The 20,046-nt window shown below is 42.3% G+C and overlaps 1 protein-coding gene across 7 annotated transcripts in view; it reads left to right on the forward strand.

Moving 5' to 3' along the window:
- apbb2b (amyloid beta (A4) precursor protein-binding, family B, member 2b) overlaps positions 1-20,046 on the forward strand; it is a 57,748-nt gene that overhangs the window by 21,898 nt on the left and 15,804 nt on the right. For 5 of the 7 annotated variants that reach the window (XM_080302938.1, XM_080302941.1, XM_080302940.1 and 2 more), the window contains exons 4-11: positions 3,730-4,770; positions 12,643-12,887; positions 13,878-14,009; positions 14,528-14,596; positions 15,418-15,468; positions 16,455-16,540; positions 16,842-16,902; positions 19,426-19,572. In XM_080302938.1, coding sequence (XP_080159064.1) covers positions 3,730-4,770; positions 12,643-12,887; positions 13,878-14,009; positions 14,528-14,596; positions 15,418-15,468; positions 16,455-16,540; positions 16,842-16,902; positions 19,426-19,572 — 1,832 coding nt within the window. The remainder of the gene's footprint in view (positions 1-3,729; positions 4,771-12,642; positions 12,888-13,877; positions 14,010-14,527; positions 14,597-15,417; positions 15,469-16,454; positions 16,541-16,841; positions 16,903-19,425; positions 19,573-20,046) is intronic. The other 2 variants (XM_080302943.1, XM_080302944.1) reach the window with 1 other exon arrangement.

Here is a 20,046-nt window from a genome sequence, read left to right on the forward strand (position 1 = left end):
CTGCAGGAAGCACTGGGTGGAATTGTGGGAGAAGTCTGCAGTGTAGATGGTGAAGAGGAACGGAGCCAGAACCGTTCCCTGTGGGGCCCCCGTACTGCAGACGACCCTGTCCGACACACAGCCCTGAGTCCTCACATACTGTGGTCGGTCGGTGAGGTAGTCCAGGATCCAGGTAGTGAGGTGATGGTCCACTCCAGAGTTCACCAGCTTGTCCTTCAGAACCGAGGGAAGAATGGTGTTGAAGGCACTGGAGAAATCAAAGAACATGATTCTCACAGTGCTTCCAGCGGTCTCCAGGTGAGCGAGGGAACGATGTAGGAGGTGAATGACGGCATCATCCGCTCCAGTGCCAGGCTGGTAGGCAAACTGAAGTGGGTCCAGTGATGAGCTTATTAGGCGCCGAAGCTGAGCCAGGACCAACCGCTTCAGGGTCTTCATCAGGTGGGATGTCAGAGCCACCGGCCTGTAGCTGTTGAGGTCCTTGGGGCGTGAAGTCTTTGGCACTGGTACAACACAGGAGGTTTTCCAGAGCTGTGGGACTCTTCCCAACCTCAGGCTCAGGTTGAAGAGGTGCTCCATCACCCCACACAGTTGGTCCGCGCAGGACCTGACGACCCTCGAGCTGATGCCATCTGGACCCGCTGCCTTCTTGCCATTAATCCTCCTCAGTCATGCAGTCATGTCTTACTAAGGTTTGAAGCATGCAGTTTACTGCAAATTTCTTCTGAATTTAACACTGACGGTATCACAGACAGATGTGGCTGTGATACTTGCTGTTAGGAGTATTCATTTATTTGAGATTAGAGGGTAGGATGTTATCAGAGTGTACTTGGCATGGCTGGATGGCTCAAAGCTGTGAGCAGGGTACCAAAGCTTCAGCTCTGACCTCTGACTCTTTGCCGAGTCTCTGTTTTAGAGCAGAGACCCACAAATCCTGGGTTCTAAGTAATGCTGGTATTTTAATGAAGCAGAGCTGGGTGTGGGGTGCTGGAGGGAGGAGGAGAATCGCAAGGATAAGATAAGGAGCAAAGTCATTTTTACAGTGAGCTCTGGTGCGTTTGCAGTGTTTCAGGGTTTTAGTCACACTTCCAGTCAGAGATCCTGAGTCTACAGTAGATCCAGAGTCGACCATGTAGCAGGAGTGCACCTCTGTACATTAACAAATTCTGCAAGATCACATTGGCATGCAGAGACAATAGAAATGTGCATATTTATGCTCGTAATTGTGCATAGATCAGCGGTCCCCAATCCCCGGGCCTCGGACCGGTGCCGGTCCGTGAGTCGTTTGGTACCGGGCCACGAGAGTTGAGGCTCAGGTGTGAAATGTATAGTTTTCAGGGTTTTTATCGGTTTTCAGCATTATTTTGTTATCGTTTTTATCGTTTACTTGGTTTTCCTGGGTCTTTTCACGTGTGTTATGAATAAATTTTCTTTTTTACGGTACCGGTACTAGTTTTATTTTGTTGTATTTATCCGCGACACCTTAAAGTCCGGTCCATGAAAATATTGTCGGGCATAAACCGGTCCGTGGCGCAAAAAAGGTTGGGGACCGCTGGCATAGATGTTTTGTGTTCTCCTGTATCCAAGTGTTCAGAAATCCAAATTTTCCAGATTTCAGTATTCAAATCTCAGGTTTATACAGCAAACGTCTTTCTAATAAAGCAGCCTTTCCCCTGATAAATCCTGCACTTCAACTATCTCTCATGAACAGCTGTCTCAACAAGACTAAACGGCCCCCATCAATTTTCAACAGATGAGTTCACCCTTATATCAAAACACATCAGTTCTCCTTCAGCTGCCTCTCGAACACCCGTAAAACCTGCGCTTAGGCTTTAATATTTGGTGGATTACTCGACTCTTCAAAAAGGCTGCTCGTTGTTGACCTGCTATTATTTGTGCTGTTGTCGGTAGAATGAAGTAAACCACCATCTTTGTGCTTATAAATTAGTGCTTTGGTATTATTAGGTCACCTGCAGAACTTTCTACTTACTTCTGTGGATTTATGTGACTCCACATTCCACTTTAAAAGCTGCTGGTAGCAGCGCGTTTATGCATTAATGAGTAAAAATAAAAGACATGTTGTAGCAGCTCAAACTGTAAAAGTTAACAGAACAGAATGTATTTTTCTTAAAGTCACTGGACTTTATTCACTGCTGAAGATGGCTGACCTTTTTCTTATTAATCTTTAAATGACATATATTTTTAATAATTTGTTACATGCACATCACTTATTATTATGGACCTGCTTTTTTTTTTTTTTTTTTTTTTTTTTTTTTTTAAACCATATGTCCATTTTTTTTACAGGCTAAAAAAAAAAATCAGCTAGTTGTTTGATAAGCCTTTTTATAGCCACTTGTCTTTTGTTTCCTCATTATTCAGCACGATCAAAGTGTTTAATTTGTATTTGATAACTCTTAATGAGAACTGTCAAAGAGGTGTTGATGCAAGCGATGGAGGGCTTCATTAGACTTGAAACAAAACAGTCCTATCAGAGAGATAGCAGAAACTTAATTGTTGATTTAACCACCACTCTTGGAGCATTCTCAAAAAGAAGGAATGCACTGGCCAGCTCAGCAACAGCAAAAGGCCTCAAAGACGACAGAAGATAATTAAAGTGGAGTAAACAAAATCCCTTTGCACCATTTGGCCAAGCCAAGAGCATTCTTGTAGGCGATAAGGTGTCATAGTCCAAAGTCTGCAATCAACAGTCGTCTTCATGAATGTAAATACGGAGAGTTTACCTCAAGATGCAAACCACTGACGCTTAAATAGAAACATGAGATCAGAGTTTAGATCAGAGAAAAGATCAAAATACTGTTTGAAAGGATTAAATCAACTGGAATGTGTATGAAAACGGTGGCAACAGAACAATATTTAGAAGACTGGAGGCGTACCACATCTGTCCATCGTGGTAAGGTGGTGTTATGGCGCGGGCATGTTATGCATCTGAGTCTATCGTGATATGACTGCTGCTTGAAGTATCTGCCCAGATCCCACAAAAGCTATGGTTATCTATATTACAGATCAATAATAACTCAAAACGCACTACAAAAGCAACCCATGGGTCCGACCTTAGCTCAACTAAGCGTGCCTGTTTAAAAAGCTTGAATTTCAGCTGAAAGTCCACCTGCTCATTCACGTCTTGATTTTTTCCATTTCAAATCCATTGTGTGGATGTACAGCAGCAATGTTCCTGGTTTTGCTAGTTTCTGGGATAAAAACAAGTAAAAATATTGGCAAAATTAAGTCCACGCTAATGGATGAGGTTGAAGACACACATGCAGTGCCACACGTTATTCCCACAAGTGCTAACATTAGCATTGCTAGTAACAGGAACCTTCTTCCTTGCAGCGCCCTAGGCTAGTGGCGAATGGCGCCATAACATCTTAGGATGGCACGTAATAAAATTACATAACACAACTAGGGACCTGCAGTGCTTTCTCAAATTGTTCATTCTGTATTTGGTGGTTAGTTGAACAAAATTCGAAAAAGTTTAGGCGACGTACTATGAGTCTGACACACGCAGCGAATGCAAATGGAGAACCTAACAGTCGATATTGGCAGCAGCATGAATAAATTAACATAATATGTAAGAAAATGAAATAGTAATTTTTTTTTTTTTAAACAAACATATAGATGTTATTGACAGTGATGTCTCACCTGTGTGTTGTCTGTGTATTAACACGTGGATATTTAGGTTTTTAAATTCACTATTTTTTTCTGCTTCAGGTGATCTGTCTGGTGCAACGATGATGTCAGTAGACGTGACCAATCGTAACGGCCCTGCCGCCACGCCCCCCACCTCACTCAGCCTTCGCTCTTCACACAACCAGCTCCTCACCAGCGATGTCATCAAACAAGGCTCCGCCACTCCTCCCAAATGTCGGAAGAAGTATGCGCTTACCAGCATCCAGGCCGCCATGGGCCTCGGTGAAGTGGTGCCGCCCTCATCGGCATCATCATCTCCATCGTCATCCCCGTCACAGTCCTCCACTCCCAACAATCCCAAACTAGCAAAGAATGGGGTGAACCAGCTTCGTAAAGCTGGCCAGGACCACAACAAAAACACAACTGACCCTGATTTGATGGATTCAGAAATAATAGCAGATGACCTTAATGTCAACGTGGCAGAGGAACAAGACAGTCGCACTCTTACTAATAATGATCGAGAGGAAGATGCCAACCTTCACCCAGATACTCACAGTGATGTAGAGGCTGAGCAGACGACAGAGCCTGACTTGGACTGTAACATAAACACTACTGTGGAGCTCAAACTGAGCAGCAGCACGGCTGATTTGGACTTTGACTCAGAGGACACCAATGACATCAGCATCTTGTCTGAGAAGGAAATGATGTTAAAGATGAAGATCGAGGAAGATGAGATGGTGGGGGGAGAGGAAGATGAGGAGACGAAGCCTTTACTGACAGTAGACAGTGAACCCCCTGTGAAGAACCACAAAGTTTCTCCAGGCCTGGAGCTCATCTCTGACCTCCACTCCAACCTCAAGCACCTCAAATCTGGCAAGAACTCTCCAGTACCCCCTCCTCCTTCCCCACCCAAGCAAGCCAGTCCAGAAGACACTCCCCTGCTCTCCATGGTCTCCTGCCCCTCCTCTTCCTCCTCATCCTCCTCTCCAGAGACGAAGAAGGACAGAAGAACTGGCGCAAAGACAGACTGTGCTTTGAACCGCATCCAGAATCTGAACCCCAGTGACGAAGAGTTGAGCTGGACTACCTTGTCCCAGGAGAGCAACTCGCCAGAGGAGACAGGTACGCACACGGACAGACACACACAGAGCCCATGAAGCCTTAATGCAGCAAACGTTACTGATATTTACAAATATTCAGTGTAGTTTTTATGTGAGTCTTATGTCAGCTACTGTGGTATGTTTTGTTTTGGAGGGTTTTCCCCCTCCTGCTGTTTAGCGGTTTCACCGTCCTCTCTACTGATGACATTTTTCCATTTACCCAGAGTGTGTGTGCGTGCACATCTGAGAGTGTGTGTGTCCATTCATGGATATGCAGAGCTCAAGCATTGCTTAAAAAGAATAACAAAAACTCCAGCCTCCAGTAAATCTCCCAGAATCCCTCAGGCACAGGAAGTGCCCTTGTAACCTCATGGGGGTTGGTGTGCCAGATCAGCTGTGTCCTGTTTCCAGCTTCATCCTGATCATATGTGTGTGAACCAGCCTTAACTTAATGCATAAACTAGCTGCCAATATCTTGGTGTGTTAGATGTTTTTTTTCCCCCCTCATCTTAAAGCTCCACAGAATGGAGCTGCTTTCCTCTCCCCTGTTGCACTTGTATTCGTCTGTATTGATCAGCTACCTTGAGCTTCATCTCTATTATATATCTGTGAATACGAGCATCTGGTCTCTGCAAATATTAGATAATGGATAACCTTTCCATAAGAACCTGTAAGCTGGGTCAAGAGAAAAGCTGTAGTCTGCTGTTAGTCTAACATAGTTTTAGTTTTAACAACTACAATAATTACCTTCCCTATGTGTGCAAATCCTGAACTTTAAAAATGAAAACTAATTAAGACTAATACTGAACAATTTTAAATAAAAATGTAACTGAAAGAAGCGCAACTCTAGAAGTTGACTTAAAAACTAATTAAAATACAGAAAAAGTAATATCCCTGAGACACAGAGTGACTGAGATATTCTTAGTTGTTCAATTTCTGTTCCTCTCATCCTGTAATGATGGGCATAATGATGACGCTGACTAATATTTAATATATAGACATAGAAAAGAAATCAGATGTAGCCCTACTTTACATCTGTATGTTTCTTCTCTGTCTTTGGTTACTTTGTAGATAATTTCTCTGTTTAAACCTTTAGATATAAAATATCTGGGAAAAATGGTATTGTTTAGATTGCAAACAGCTACTCAGTTTTGCCATCTAATGAACTATTATTAATATTGTTATTATTCATTGTTACAAAGCTGTGAGGATAAACTTTTGCGTGATATTTAGAGTTTGAGAGTCTCCATCTGTTGCGGGTCTCTTGCTTTCTTGTATTTGCATGTTGGCTACGTCTGCAGGTCTCTTCAGTTCACTGTTGTTCTTTGCCAGCGTTATGTTAAAATCTGGGTATGGAGTTTTTCTCTGGGCACTTAAAACTTGTGGTTTAGTGTAAGACGAGCAAAACACATCCGTGCTCCTGCAGAACAGCAGCCGGTCCTGCAACATAACCATATGGGCACTTTAGTGTTCCTCATAGCTTGTCATATAAACAAAGCCTCCAGATTAACAGAAAGAAGAGGCTGTGGTCTCGGCTGTAAACAGTGCCGTCTTTCTGAGTCTGTGAGTTGTACTGCTGCTTTTTTTTTTTTTTTTTTTTTTTTTTTTTTTTTTTGGCTTTCTGATGACTCACAGTCTCAAGTTGAAAGCTCTGAGCATCTGTGTAACTCATTTCTCTACAAGTTGGAATACCAGCAGCTTGCATTTTTACAGTTTTACTGTCGTGTTGTCTGGATTTCAGGATTACATTTTCATGTGTTCATTTGTCCAGGATTTCATTGTGTATAAAAGCCCATCTAGGGATGTGCATCGCAAATTAGCTAAGGCTATAAATGCTGGCGTGTATGGCACTGTTCATATTACATACCTGTTTCTATACAGAAAATTAATAAACGAAAGTAACAGTCTTTCAGATCCATCTTTGCTTATTTGCAATGTCATTTAAAAAAGAGAACCAGGACCATGATGTGTGTAGTCATTTGCTTCAGTAAGGAAGCAAATGACTAGTTAAATTGTATATGTCACTTTCATCCCCACAGGCCTATATAATCAAGCACCTTGGCATGCAGACTGCTTATACAAACATTGTGAAAGAATGGGTCGGTCTCAGGCGCTACATGAATTCCAGGATGGTATCATGACAGGATGCCACCTGTGCAACAAGTCTGGTTGTGACATTTCCTTGCTACTAAATATTCCACTGTCAGCTGTTAGTGGTATTATAACAAAGTGAAAGCGATTAGGAACGACAGCAACTCGGCCATGAGGGGTAGGCCACGTAAAATCCCAGACTGGAGTCAGCGGATGCTGAAGCATATAGTGTGCAGAGGTCGCAGGACCACTAAACTTCATGTGGGCTTCAGCTTGGCTGAAATACAGTGAATAGACAGCTTCATTGAATGAGTTTCCATGAATGAGCAGCTGCATCCGAGCCTTACATCACCAAGCAGTGGTGTAAAGCATGCGACCACTGCACTGTAGAGCAGTGGAGACGTGTTTGCTAGACTGACGAATCATGCTTCTCTGTCTGACAATCTGACGCATGACTCTGGGTTTAGCTATTTCCAGGAAAACGGTACTTCCCTGACTGCATTAGGACAATTTCATGCTCCAAAATTTGTGGGAACAGTTTGATGATGATCCCTTCCTGTTCCAACATGACTGCACACCAGTGCACAAAGCAAGGTCCATAAATACATGGATGAGCGAGTCTGACTGCCCTGCAAAGAGACCTGACCTCAACCTGATAGAACACCTTTGGGATGAATTAGAATAGAGACTGCGAGCCAGGCCTTCTCAGTGTCACAAATGTGCTTCTGGAAGAATAGTGAAAAGATTCCCGGAAATACACTCCTAAACCTCCGGAAAGCCTTCCCAGAAGAGTTGAAGCTGTTATAGCTGCAAAGGGTGAGCTGACGTCATATTAAACCCTATGATTTAAGAATGGGATTTCACTCAAGTTCATGTGCGTGTGAAGGCAGATGAGAGAGTACTTTTGGCAGTATAGTGTATCTATCCAACTCCTAGTTGCCCATACTGTAGTGCCCCCTATCTGCTTTTGTCAAACTCACGTTGACAAATCTGTGTTGTTTTCCCAGCAGTGTGATAGATTCCTCTGTGGGGATTGTGGGCTAGAGGGTTGGTATGACCCTGTTTTCCCACAAAGGTGTCAAAACACACACACACTCTGCATACAGAGTCTAAGAGGGTCCTTCAAGCCCTATTTATAGAAGTCTAACATTATCACATAACATCCTGTGCTGTAAAACAGATTTCATGGTACAGCATTCATGATAGTTTGTGTAGGTAGTTGAAGTATTTTGGGACATGCAACTGTGTAGTCTGTCCAAAAACCAATGCTGATTAGAGCAGCAGTGGAGAACAGTGGAGTTCACCACAAAGAGCAAACAAAATTAAAGTTCCTGCTCTGTTCTGACTCAAGCTAGTAGCTAAGCTAAAGGACCAACAACCATTGCCCAACCATTGTAGGAAACAGTTACTGGCTGTGGTGACAGGGGACAACTACATGTACACCAGTGTTCGGCCAGGTTGGTCCCTTAACTCAAGCACAGTATAACTGAATGGTGATTAGTGCCAAAAAGCAACGCGTGATGCTCAAAGTGTGTTTGAGACAGTTACATGTCTTTCTACCTCTCTGACCCACCTCGTCCTCGCACCTCCACTGGATGAGATGCTGAATAAAAGCCGATTTGGAGGTTGCCAGGACAACCAAGAGAGGCTGAAAAAGAGGGAGAAAATAATAAACCTAGAAATTCGATAAGGATGACTGTGCCACATTTTAGCCTCCTTCCATGTGCCCCGGCTGCATGTTTGGTTTTGAACAGGAAAGGGAGGGTAGAGCTTTTTTTTTTTTTTCTTTTGTTTTGTTTTGTCTTCTTGTTGATGTGGCTGATGCTCTAGATAGAGAGGGGAGAGACAAGCAGCAAACACAGCTCGCCTGCAGGGGGAAACAGCCCCCCCCCCCCGTATAAATGTTTGTCTTTCACTCCTGTTTTCCTCAGTCGCAGGCTCTCCATCCTTTTTTTTTTTTTTTTGCTCCTCCTCTCATTCACTCTTTCTCCCCATTTTTTTTCCTACTGCCTCTCTCGTCACGTCATGTTTTCTCTACCTCTCTGCCTTGATTTGTCCCCCCTCCTCTCTCTCTCTTTCTCTTTCTCTCTCTTTCCCTTCCTCTCTCTCTCCCTCCCTTCTTGGTCTCCTCACCCCCTCTGCTGCGGTGTCCCCCTCACTCTGATCTCTGCTTCCTTCTCTCTCTTTCCATCTCTGTCTGGGCTTCTCTCTTTGGTTACAGCATTGGGTTTTGCTGTATGAGAGGCAGCTAGCTAACTATGATGCTGGGAAAAGACTACATGCTGGCCATTGTGATTGTCAATTACGAGGGTAGGTGCATTTTTACAGAGTTGGCCGGAAGCTGGACTGTTGTCTTTGAGTTTCAATGCTGTCTGAGCATGCATGTGTCTGTGTCTTCCTACATGGGGATGAAGTTTATTTCTGTAATGACATCATCTGCAGAAACAGTCTGGTTGGTTCATGCTGTGTTAATATGTCAATGCTGGTGTGCATGTGTGGTGTGGTGTCTGTATGTGTTTTGCTCCAGAAGCTTGCAGCTCTCCCCCTCCCCCTGCTCAACTGTACTCTGGCATGCAGCTGCATGCTAACCGAGGCTATCACAGGCTAACTGCTACGTAGGTCCCCATTTCCACCAGCTGCGTAGGTGCACTTTAACAGTATCTGTGCAAGCACACCAAGTCTCCTAATGCCGTTTCCTTACTTGCCACATCCGTTGCCGAGAGTGACACTGATAACTTTGAGTCATTGTGTAGCCCTCAGACCTTTCCAGCCAGAGATCTCCACTCTTTTCTCTTTCAGTGTTTCTCTCTAATTTTGTTTATGCAGATGCATTAATCCACATCCAGTAGTCATCTCATGCTGGCACCCATTCTAAGTCACCATCTTTCCTCTCGCTCAAAGCAGATGGAGACGCTCAGATTCTCTCTCTTGTAGTTTTATTTGCTCTGACCTATTTTTCATTCTCAAAAGACTCCAACTCCCAGCAGTCAGTGCACCACCCTAAAGGATGTCCTTATCTCCCAGCGAGTGCGTTTTTCTATATTTTCTATGATTTATGCTCTTTGAGAGTCTTAATAACTTGTGTGTGCACGCATGTGTGTCTGAGTGCCATCACAGTCTGGCCCGACCCCGTTGTCACAATGACATATGGCCTGCTGTCGTGGCAACGGGCCCACTCGCTGCGTTTCATCAGCATGGTCAGCAGTTCAAGAACGCCTTGCAATCACACAAACGTACATAAATACATGCAGCACCAGCTGACCGGCCCCTTGGAGCTTATATCACTTTTATGAGTTGCTACACCCCCAACAGAGTTTGGGATCGTCTTTACTACGTCTGCCACGACATCATCTCCACACAGGAACACAAAGATCCCATCAATACTTCACTGTGTGTGTGTGCGTGTGTGTGTGTGTGTGTGCGTGCGTGCGTGCGTGTGCACGTGCATGTGCATGCTGCCAGGAAACTGCAACCTTCACATGAGATGACTTTTAGTCCAAGAGTGAAGAAAAATTAATTTAAGTACTCCATCTCCACAGAGTGTGTGTTTGTGTGCGCACATGTGTTTTCAAGGTAACAGCTGTAGCTCCTCTAAATATATCACTGCCCAATAAATTATGCTAACAGACATCTGCTCTGTTTGCTGATGTTGTGTTCTGTTGGTGGAGGAAAGTTTAATTTTCACATAAATCTGCACATGCATACATTCTGAGAAGCAGACTAAAGCACAGATGAGACGTTTGCTGTAGTTGCATCTCAACTTTGGAACAGTCGCCTCTTCACCATTAGGACCTCACCAACACTTGACATGTTTAAAGCCCCCTGTAAAACACATCCTTTGAGCTTTTGACACTTTTTTTAACTTTTTTTTTTCCTTGTCTTACTTTTTTCTGTATTTTCTTGCTCTGATTTATTCATTTTATTAGTACAGCACTTTATTTATAAGCTCATTTAAAAAACAAATTAACTTTTCTAAGCCCGTACAGCACTCAGAAAAGTTTATTTCTGGTTGAAATTAGACAAAGAGACATTTGTGGTGATGGTGCACGCATAACCATGATCAGTCAATATGGAGTCTGTGTTATCTTATGTCTGGGACCTGGGATTTTGATGTTAAGGTTTTCTGTGTATTAGAGTTCTTTGTTCTGTATTGTTGATAATCTGGCTTTCTGGTATTTCTAAAGGTTTATGGTTCTTTTTTTTCCTTATTGCTGATACGAGTTCCCTTTCGTGTTACTTCTTTGTTCCAGTTCAAGTCCTTAAGCTCTGTAGCCGTCAAGCTCTGTAGCCTTCTGTTTATGATGGTAATTCTGCTTTTTTTAGGTTCTCATGAAATTCTTGTTATCTGTGTCTTTAGTTCCTTCACTAGTTTGTTAATCCCTGTTTCTGTTCTCATTCTGTTTCTTCAGTCTTCTGTCCATATTTCTGGTATTTCTATGTCATTTTCACATGTGTGAGTCTGCCATCTGTTAGTCCTTGTCTTACTTTGGTAGTCTTTTGTCTCTTGTCTCTAGTTTTACTTCCCCTGTCTCGTTATTCTTGATTTGTTGCTGCTGTATTTCCCACCTGTTTCCTTTTCTCTCATTACCATGTGTGTATTTATTGTCGTCCCCTATACTGTGTGCTCTCTTTTTTTCTTTTTTTTTTGTGTGTGCTTCCTTATAGTCCTGGATTTGTATTCTTGGCTCCTGTTTAGGGGTTTTGGTTTTTTTTGGGGTATTTAAGGAAGACTCAACCATTAAAGCTGTTTTGAGGTCATTTCTTGTCTCATGAGTCCTGCGTCTGGGTCCTAATCCTGCCTTCTCCACAGGGTTTCATGAGTATTTAATTCTATGCACTTTACTGTTACTGAGTATTGCCCCTCTTCTTTCCACTTCATTAGGCTGTATATCGAACAATGAACAGCTTTGTGTATGAAGTTTAACTACTATGTTGCTTTGATCATATTTAACCTATAGCTTTCCAATGTATAAAAATGTGAAGGGGAAAACGTCACCACTATGGGAGAGATGAGACACAATTTAATGGTGGGTGGAGAGGAAATGCTCGCAGGAAGTCCTATTGCTTTGGGAGCCTATAACAGCATAACTGAGAGATCGGGGTCACCTGAAAGTTTTGAGTTGAAAAGAGGCTGTCTCTGAATTTAGACTGGTAGATGGTCCACAAGCCTGATAACGGAAGGCTCTGCCTCCCATTCTACTGTTAGAAGCTCCAAGATACCATAGGTAGGATAATTTGGTACTACAAGGAGTTTAAGGTTAAATTGAAGAACAACGGATCACACACCCATGGAAATCAAGCGGCACATTTCTCTAAAACAGGGTTCAGTGAAGAAGCTAACACAATTACCAGGGCCAGTGAAGAACAATTCCTCATTTGTGTCACGCTGAATAAACTGTAATATGTTTTAAGTACTGAGTGGGTCGCTCATTGAGAAAGTGTCTCAGCTGCTTTAGATGTAAGAGAAATCCTGATATCTGTGTTTGATATTTTTTTCTTTTTTTTTTTTTTTGCCCGTGTGATATCTTTCATTTAAAAAGTGTGTAGGGCTTTGTTTAACAAATGCTACAGAAGTGCTTTACAGGCGTTCTTGTGCACATGGAGATATGGTTGGTTAAAAGGGACAGGTGCAGCAGATGCCGGTAATCCAGCTCAGCTGTTGACGTAGCTCAATGTGGGTTCACTTTGAATTAACTGTATGGTGCAAAAACAGCCACAGAGACGGGAAGTTTTGGGGGAAACGGAGCAGGAGAATGATGGCCCTACACCCTCCATCCATCCATTCACAATTTTCTTCCACCAGATATTTGGAGCGAGCAGTCATTCCAGACAGACCCCGACCTGCCTCCAGGATGGAAAAAGATTACAGACATGGCTGGTATCTACTACTGGCACATTCCTACAGGCACCACTCAGTGGGAACGGCCCGCCACTCATCCACAACCCCCTGGACAGATGGAGTCCACGGCCCTGGGTGATCACTCAGCCTCAACACCACGTAAACCTTCCCTGGGCTCACTCAGCCCCTCACCCACTCCAGACCACGAGGTGAGGGACATGCATCAGACTTCACATTATAACCACTGTGGATGTTAATTTGACACGTACCACCTACCTAATCGTTACTGCAGACCATGTGCACACTCTCATGGAAACGGTCTTTCCTGATGGCTATGGCCTCTTTCAGCAAAAATGATTCAGGAATGGTTTGAGAAGCACAACAACGAGTCTAAAGTGTTGACCCCGCCTTCAAATTCCCCAGATTTCAATCTAATTTAGCATCTGTAGGATTTGCTTGAGAAATGAGTCCGATCCACAGATGCCCCACCTCACACAACTTACAGGACTTAAAGGATGTGTTGCTAACATCTTGGTGCCAGATACCACAGCACACCTTTCTTTTTGTAGTTGAGAATAGATTCTGACGAAGGCAATCAGCTCACAGCATACATGAAGAGATGAAGGGAAAGTAATGCAGTCAAACAATTTGATTTAAAAACAAAGTAATAAAGTCAAACTTTAATGCAGTGAAGGTAGTGTATCTATTACTGGCTACAATGCAATTTAGTTGATAATGAAACTCCTCAACTCTTAATAACAGCTAAGCATTAATAAAACTGGAAATGTCACAGCGGTTAAAATGAAAATGTTTATTTTGAGCTTTGGATTAGCATAAATCAACAAAAGCGCACACAGCACAGAATAATTATGAGGAAAACTGTAATAACACCTGTGTTGGAAGTGAATTAAGCACTCTGTGCTGCTGTTCTCAGAATAATATGTACATGACTTGTACTTAATGCTGCTGTGAGTTTTCATGAACAGGTATTTTTACAATTTGTATTTATGCAACTGACATGAGGACCAGTCGGTGCTGCCGACAGTAATTCTGTCAAGTGCAAATGACGAGCATTTCCCTAAACAAGATGGGAAAAAATGGATTTCTTGAATCCATTAATCATTGTTGACTCCAATAAATATGGATTAAACAGTGTGTCTTTATTTTTTTAATACCTCTGTGTTTCCATGCGCTTACAGTCATGCCAGGCCGAGATCTTCTTCAGGGGGTCGACTCGCTCGGGCAGCACCACCTCTGACAGCTCAGTGGAGCCTCTGTCCACTCACGAGCCCACACTCCCCACATGTGGATTTGTGAACAGCTGTTACTTTGTAAGCCACCGTCGTTTTTGTGTTACATTGTACTTCACAGGAGTCTGTGATGTTCATCGCGGTTTGCAAGAGTTATTTTCACGCTTCCATGTGCCAGTTTTAAACGGCGCAGTGCATTTGTCTGGGTTTCAATATAGTTTTATTTAAATGTAGGCAGCTGGGCAAAGGGAGTGAGAGGGAGAGCACTGTTAACACTCCAGTCTGGTAGCAGAATACAAGAACACTGAGCCAATCAATCAGTCAATCATGTAGAATGATAGGTGGAAATGTAGAGAGGAAAGGAGATGGATAGAGAGCGGCCCCATGTAGATAAAATATCGATCCAGTGAGAATGGACTGATGTTGACAGATGGATGTGCCTCAATCTGATTCTGGCACATCCATCTGATGCGATCGACCTCCAGACTGCTCGAGTATCACCCAGCTGCACAAAAGCTAAAATGGCAGACGGACCAACATGGTGCAGCAGGATGTCACTAAACAGAGTCTCATCATTTCTCTCTCTGATGTCTCTTTAGCCGCGCTCCACGTCTCTGCAGGGTGTGGATCAAGAGTGTCGCTCTCAGCATCACGAAGATGAGGAAAAGGTAGGAGTCCCAATCTGCCCTGAGACTTGTAGCATCTTTTTTCACTTTTTTCTTAGTTCTGTAAATAATTCCTCTGCACCCGTACGTGTATATTACTGTATTTGACTCCTTGTATCATATATAGAGCAGTCAATAAGTGTTTGGACTCTGACACTGATTTAACCTTGTACTTCAGCATGCTTTCCCCCATAAAGACAACATTTGACAACCAGAGACTCACCCCTCAGTTCAGAAGAGAGCTCCTAGTAAGCTTTCAAGGGGCAAAGACTGGGAACAAGTGTAATGGTCATTGGACATCAGCTGCAGTCACTATAACATCTAGTATTATAGCTTTTAGTAGTGTGACTTTTATAATGATTTTCTAGTTATATTGATGTCTTTTTCTACTTTTTGTCATCTCTTTGCACACTTTCAGTGTAATTACTGTATCTTTGTGCTGTAGTAAAGCTTGAAAACAACAGAAATGGTGTCACGGTCTAAACACTTGCTGATGGGTCCTGTATGTTTGTGTCGCTTACATTCTACTAATCAAGAATCGACAGATTCTCAGTAGCGAGGTGAATGTTCAATGGGAGCAAAACAAATCGGGGAAAACCCGGAAAGTCCCGTTGGACTCTTCTTGGCCCTTTTACTTTTATTTAGGAAACGTTTTGCTGCTTTGCTCGTTATTGCAACACCGTCTGAGTGTAGAGTAAGCTGGTTAGCTAACAACATTGTTCTGTCTTTATCCCCTTGCCCCCCTCTCCACCCAACCTTTGACTCTCAATCCTTGACCCGCCACTGTGTGTGTGTGTGTGTTTGTGTCTTAACGCCAAATATAGAAACAGGTCTGGAGTGAATTTGGCGGAAAAATTGATAGTGAAATGTGGAAGGCAAGTATAATGCACTCGGTGTCAGTGAGTCTTGTTCTTGGTCTAACCTCACCAGCTATTTGAGTGTGTGCATTTATACATCCTGTGCTAAAGTTCACTGCCTGGGCAAAAAGCATGTGTGGCTGATGCTTTAACATAAAAATATCTGCACAAACCGCAGCCTCTGATCATGCCTGATGTGTAAGAACATGTCTGTTTACTCCACTCCAGCGACACATTAGGTTGTTTCTTTCTTTACATACGCCAGTAATATATTTTCATCTTTCTGTTCTGGTGGCACAGATCTGACTGCGTAGTCACACACACCAGTGTGTGTACATACCACATAAACCTTTTTCTTTCTGAATGCAGCATGCCCCATTACACATAACACACCAATGCCATTTATCCATCCGGCAGCAGCATTCGCTCCACACTTGGATGCATGCTGGCATTCACGCTGAAGGGTCAGAATTTACATCTATTTCGTGTCTTGTAGCGCCTCTACCACAGGAGCTTGTACCCCATGAATTTTATGACGGGTACACATAGGTGTTTCAGTTTATAGCGGTAATATTTTTGGACATTGCCACATATCTCGCTGGAGCAAAATGACCAGCAAGCCTGTGAAAATGATCTTTTTTTTAGGAGGACTGAGGAAGAAATACAACCACACGAGAAGATAGAGTAATTTTTTTTTTTTTTAAAAACAGTAGGAATCCATAAGGAACATCCATATTAACATTAAAAGGATAATGCCAGCTCATCTTCTTGTTGTTAAATCTGGATGTCTTCATCAGGATCTTATCTGGCTGCACTTACTCCTGTTGGATCATTCAGTTTTGTTTTGTTTTTTTAATTCAGGAGAGTGTTTCAGTGACAGAAGACACAATCGGTTTATATTCTCATACAGTATTCCAGGTTGCATGTGTAAAAGATGCTCTAGGGTGGAACCCCTGCTGGATACAGAGGCTTATTTTGCTATGATTTTCACATATGTGCATCAGGACCTGCAGGCAGCCACAGTGAACCCGGACCCCAGTCTGAAAGAGTTTGAGGGTGCTACGCTTCGCTACGCGTCACTCAAGCTAAGGTAAAATACAGAAGACACACAAATCCATCCAGCTTCTGTGCATGAATCTCTGAAAGCCTCCAGAGCTGCAGTTATTAAACAGATTGTCCTGTATTTTAATCTCTTCTTTGTTTCTTGGAGATTGTATTTAATTAAAGTGTAACAGGTTCAGCCAAAGCAGCCAGTTAGATCCTCTCTTCAGGAAAAGGGTCCATGTTCTGCTAGTGTATCGCCTGCTTGTAGCTTCTGTAAATTCACACATCAGACAGAAACCTTGCTAACAAAGCAGCTAATAGTTCTCTTATGTTTAAACTATTTTCAGGAGCCGTCCAGCAGCAGAAGAAGAAGAATCCAGCAGTATTAACAGTGACCCCGAGGCAAAGGTAAAACCCTTTTTCTAAACTTTATATACATGAAGGTCAGCATTACGCACTGGCCTTCGAATGTCTTTATAATGTGTGGTCTTAGACACAGGACAGGCTGAATCAGGTGAGGTTGTTATGTAGCTGTTGCCTCTATATTTAAAAAAAAAAAAAATGGTATGAAGTAGGTTAAAAGATCATTTTAGAATTTAAGTGCCAAACATGCTACTTTTTTATAAAAGTACTTCAATTTTTTCAGTGTCTAAAGTTCCTTTAAATGGTTAAAGTTACACTCGGCTTTCCAGCACTCATGATCTGCTGCTGTTGTTGAAAGAAGAGAAAGCTTGCCCCCCAGTGGTGGAAGAGGAAAATACAAGTGTGCAGTGGTGGACCCTCTTTAAGCATCCAAACCAGAAATTCAAATGAGACATTTAAGCCTTTAAGGAGTCTCAGGCTCAGTAAAACTTACTACTGTGGAGGGTGGCATTCATTTGCAAAAGGTCACCTTGGGCCATAAGTTAAATTTTAAATTGCAGTGTTACTCACACCCACTGCATTCTGTCATAAGCTGCAGCAAATTCCAGTGAGACTAAAATAAATGAACACAATCCACAACAACCACAAAATGTACGGACAACAAAGCACAAAAACTTGTACACATTCATTACATTTATGCATGTACCTATGCATGTTGGTATTTGCACACTATCATATATATATACTGTATAAGTTTTTTTTTTTTTTTTTGTTTTTTTTCTTTCATTTCCCACCCAGTTTCGTGAGGTATTTATAAGACATATGACAGTTTTTACATATCATCCCTTATTTTGATAGATTGAGAGAAGAAAATTTCATTTAATTTTATGAGCACTTTTCTTGCAGGTGATTGGTTGTTTAATAATTTGCCATGAATTAAACACACTGATACATGCCCAAGATACATTGCCTTATGTACATTTATGGAGTTATTTATCATTGAACTTTTGATATAGTCCCTTCTTAAGGTCATGTGTGAAGTGATGTGTTGTAATGTAATATTGAACCTACAAATATCAATATAAATTGGATATATCAAAAGATTTGCTAAATTCGATTTTACAGTAGTGAAATGAAAATGATACGATACTTTTACAAAGTGTTACATGTGCATAAATACAACAAATGGGTCATTTTAGCTTTGCTAGGCATCTTGGTGACATCATGAAACCGGTCATAGATGAGAACCGTCAGCAGACTAAGATGTAGGAGGATTTCAATTTTGTTTTAGTTCCCAACTTTTTTCCTCATTTGGTCTTTTTTTGTACCCACTGTTGCTTCGGATTCCCCTGATGGTGGTGGTATTATTACTATTATTATTAATAGTAGTAGTAATATTATTATTAATTGTTAAAGTTCTGAAAAAGGTTCGAGATGTGTTTGGCTCATCAGAGTTAAAACTCAGTGGGTTGGTTGGTGTCCCAGCCTTCAGTCCTTAGGCAGCAGTGACACTGTGATGAAGACCAGACACAAACACATGCCTGCAGCTCAGGCTTTTGATATGGCAACACGCTCGCACACTCACATGTTACAGAGAAGCAAATCAGCCATTGCTCTTTTAAGATTGGAGTGATCATTTTTCTGCCTACAAAAGAAGAAGTTAATTACGTATTAGATCTCACTCTAAAGCAGTTTCAGCCTAGCATGAGTGGAAACATGACTGCATTAGAACAAACTTGCCACGAGTCAGTTTAACTGTGACGGTCTCCGTCTCCCTCCCTGACCTATATAGAGTGCAGAGTGCTTTCTGAACGGACTGCAGAAATCAAATGAATACTTTATGAGACATATGACCTTTAAACTTGCTGTCTGTGTACAAAAAAGTTACTTTACTTTTTTGCTATTAAATTAATGCTCTTCACTTAATAGCTTTTAGTCTCAGTTGTTCTTCAGAGTGCTTTTTTCCCTCTTTTCTCTGATTCAAAATCAACTGGTAAGACAGAGTAGCAGCAGATTGCATCAACATGTGGACAGGCAGAAGACTGACCCTGAGACTAACCCTGCATGGCTCACTCTTCCACACAAGCCACAACTGCTAAAGGCAAGCGCAGCGTATTTACCAACAGAGCCTGCTCTTGAGAATGATCCATACACCTGAACCATTCATTGTCCATTACAGCAAGCTTAGAGGAGCTTAGAAAATATATTAAAGTGATGCAAGATGTAGAACAAACTGTGTCCTGTACAAATACAGGACATTCAGCACTAGTCTTGAGAGGAGGTAAGAAAAAAAAAGTAACAGCAAACCAGCTGCTGGTAGCTCTAAAACTTTGTAAACCTTATGCCCCATAGTGACAAAACGGCATTAATAAGGAATGACATTGCTGGAAGGAGAATATACCCAACACGTGTGAGCGTCACGGTTCGGAGCTGCCAAGGGATCCGTGATTCCTAAAAGAAATTTCAACTTTTTAGTCCTTCAAATCTTGGATGCTCTTCCACTTCCTTGTTTTCTTTGTATTTGTTGTGTATGATGGTGTGATCATCTGTTGTGTGCATTTCTTTCAGTGTTTCGCCGTGCGCTCTCTGGGTTGGGTGGAGATGGCCGAGGAGGACTTGGCTCCTGGAAAGAGCAGCGTCGCTGTTAACAACTGCATCCGACAGCTGTCCTACTGCAAGAACGACATCCGGGACACCGTTGGCATCTGGGGAGAGGTGATGAAGACTCTCCTGTTTAAAATAAAGAGCATCGTGTTTGCAGCTATTAGAAGGAGAGGAGGGGAATGCTTAGGAAGATGAATCGGAAGAAAAGCGTAAAAGAAAGAAAGGAGCAGCATCAGTTAGCGTGGATAAATGCCTCCTGAAATATGGGGAAGTAGAGCAGTGCTATCAATTCTCTGCGGTGCGCTTTTATTTAATATGAAGCGACAGAATGGACAGAGAGGGCTCGATCCCTCTTTTAATAACCTTTCATCTCCCAGCACCCTCTTTCTAGGGTTTTATAATTTATTTAGAGACCTTCAAAGCTAGAGAGCTCACAGGGACACACATGTACACACGGATAAATAAATATATGCAACAGTTGTACTGAAAGCCGCTGGCATTTAAAGGACTGTTGTTTCGTTTTTTTTATATTTTTGCTGTGACTCTCGCTGCAGGAAATAAGGATTGCATATTTTTATGATGAGC

This window comes from Astatotilapia calliptera, chromosome 6, assembly GCF_964374335.1.
Source record: "Astatotilapia calliptera chromosome 6, fAstCal68.1, whole genome shotgun sequence".
NCBI classification, from domain to species: Eukaryota; Metazoa; Chordata; class Actinopteri; order Cichliformes; family Cichlidae; genus Astatotilapia; species Astatotilapia calliptera.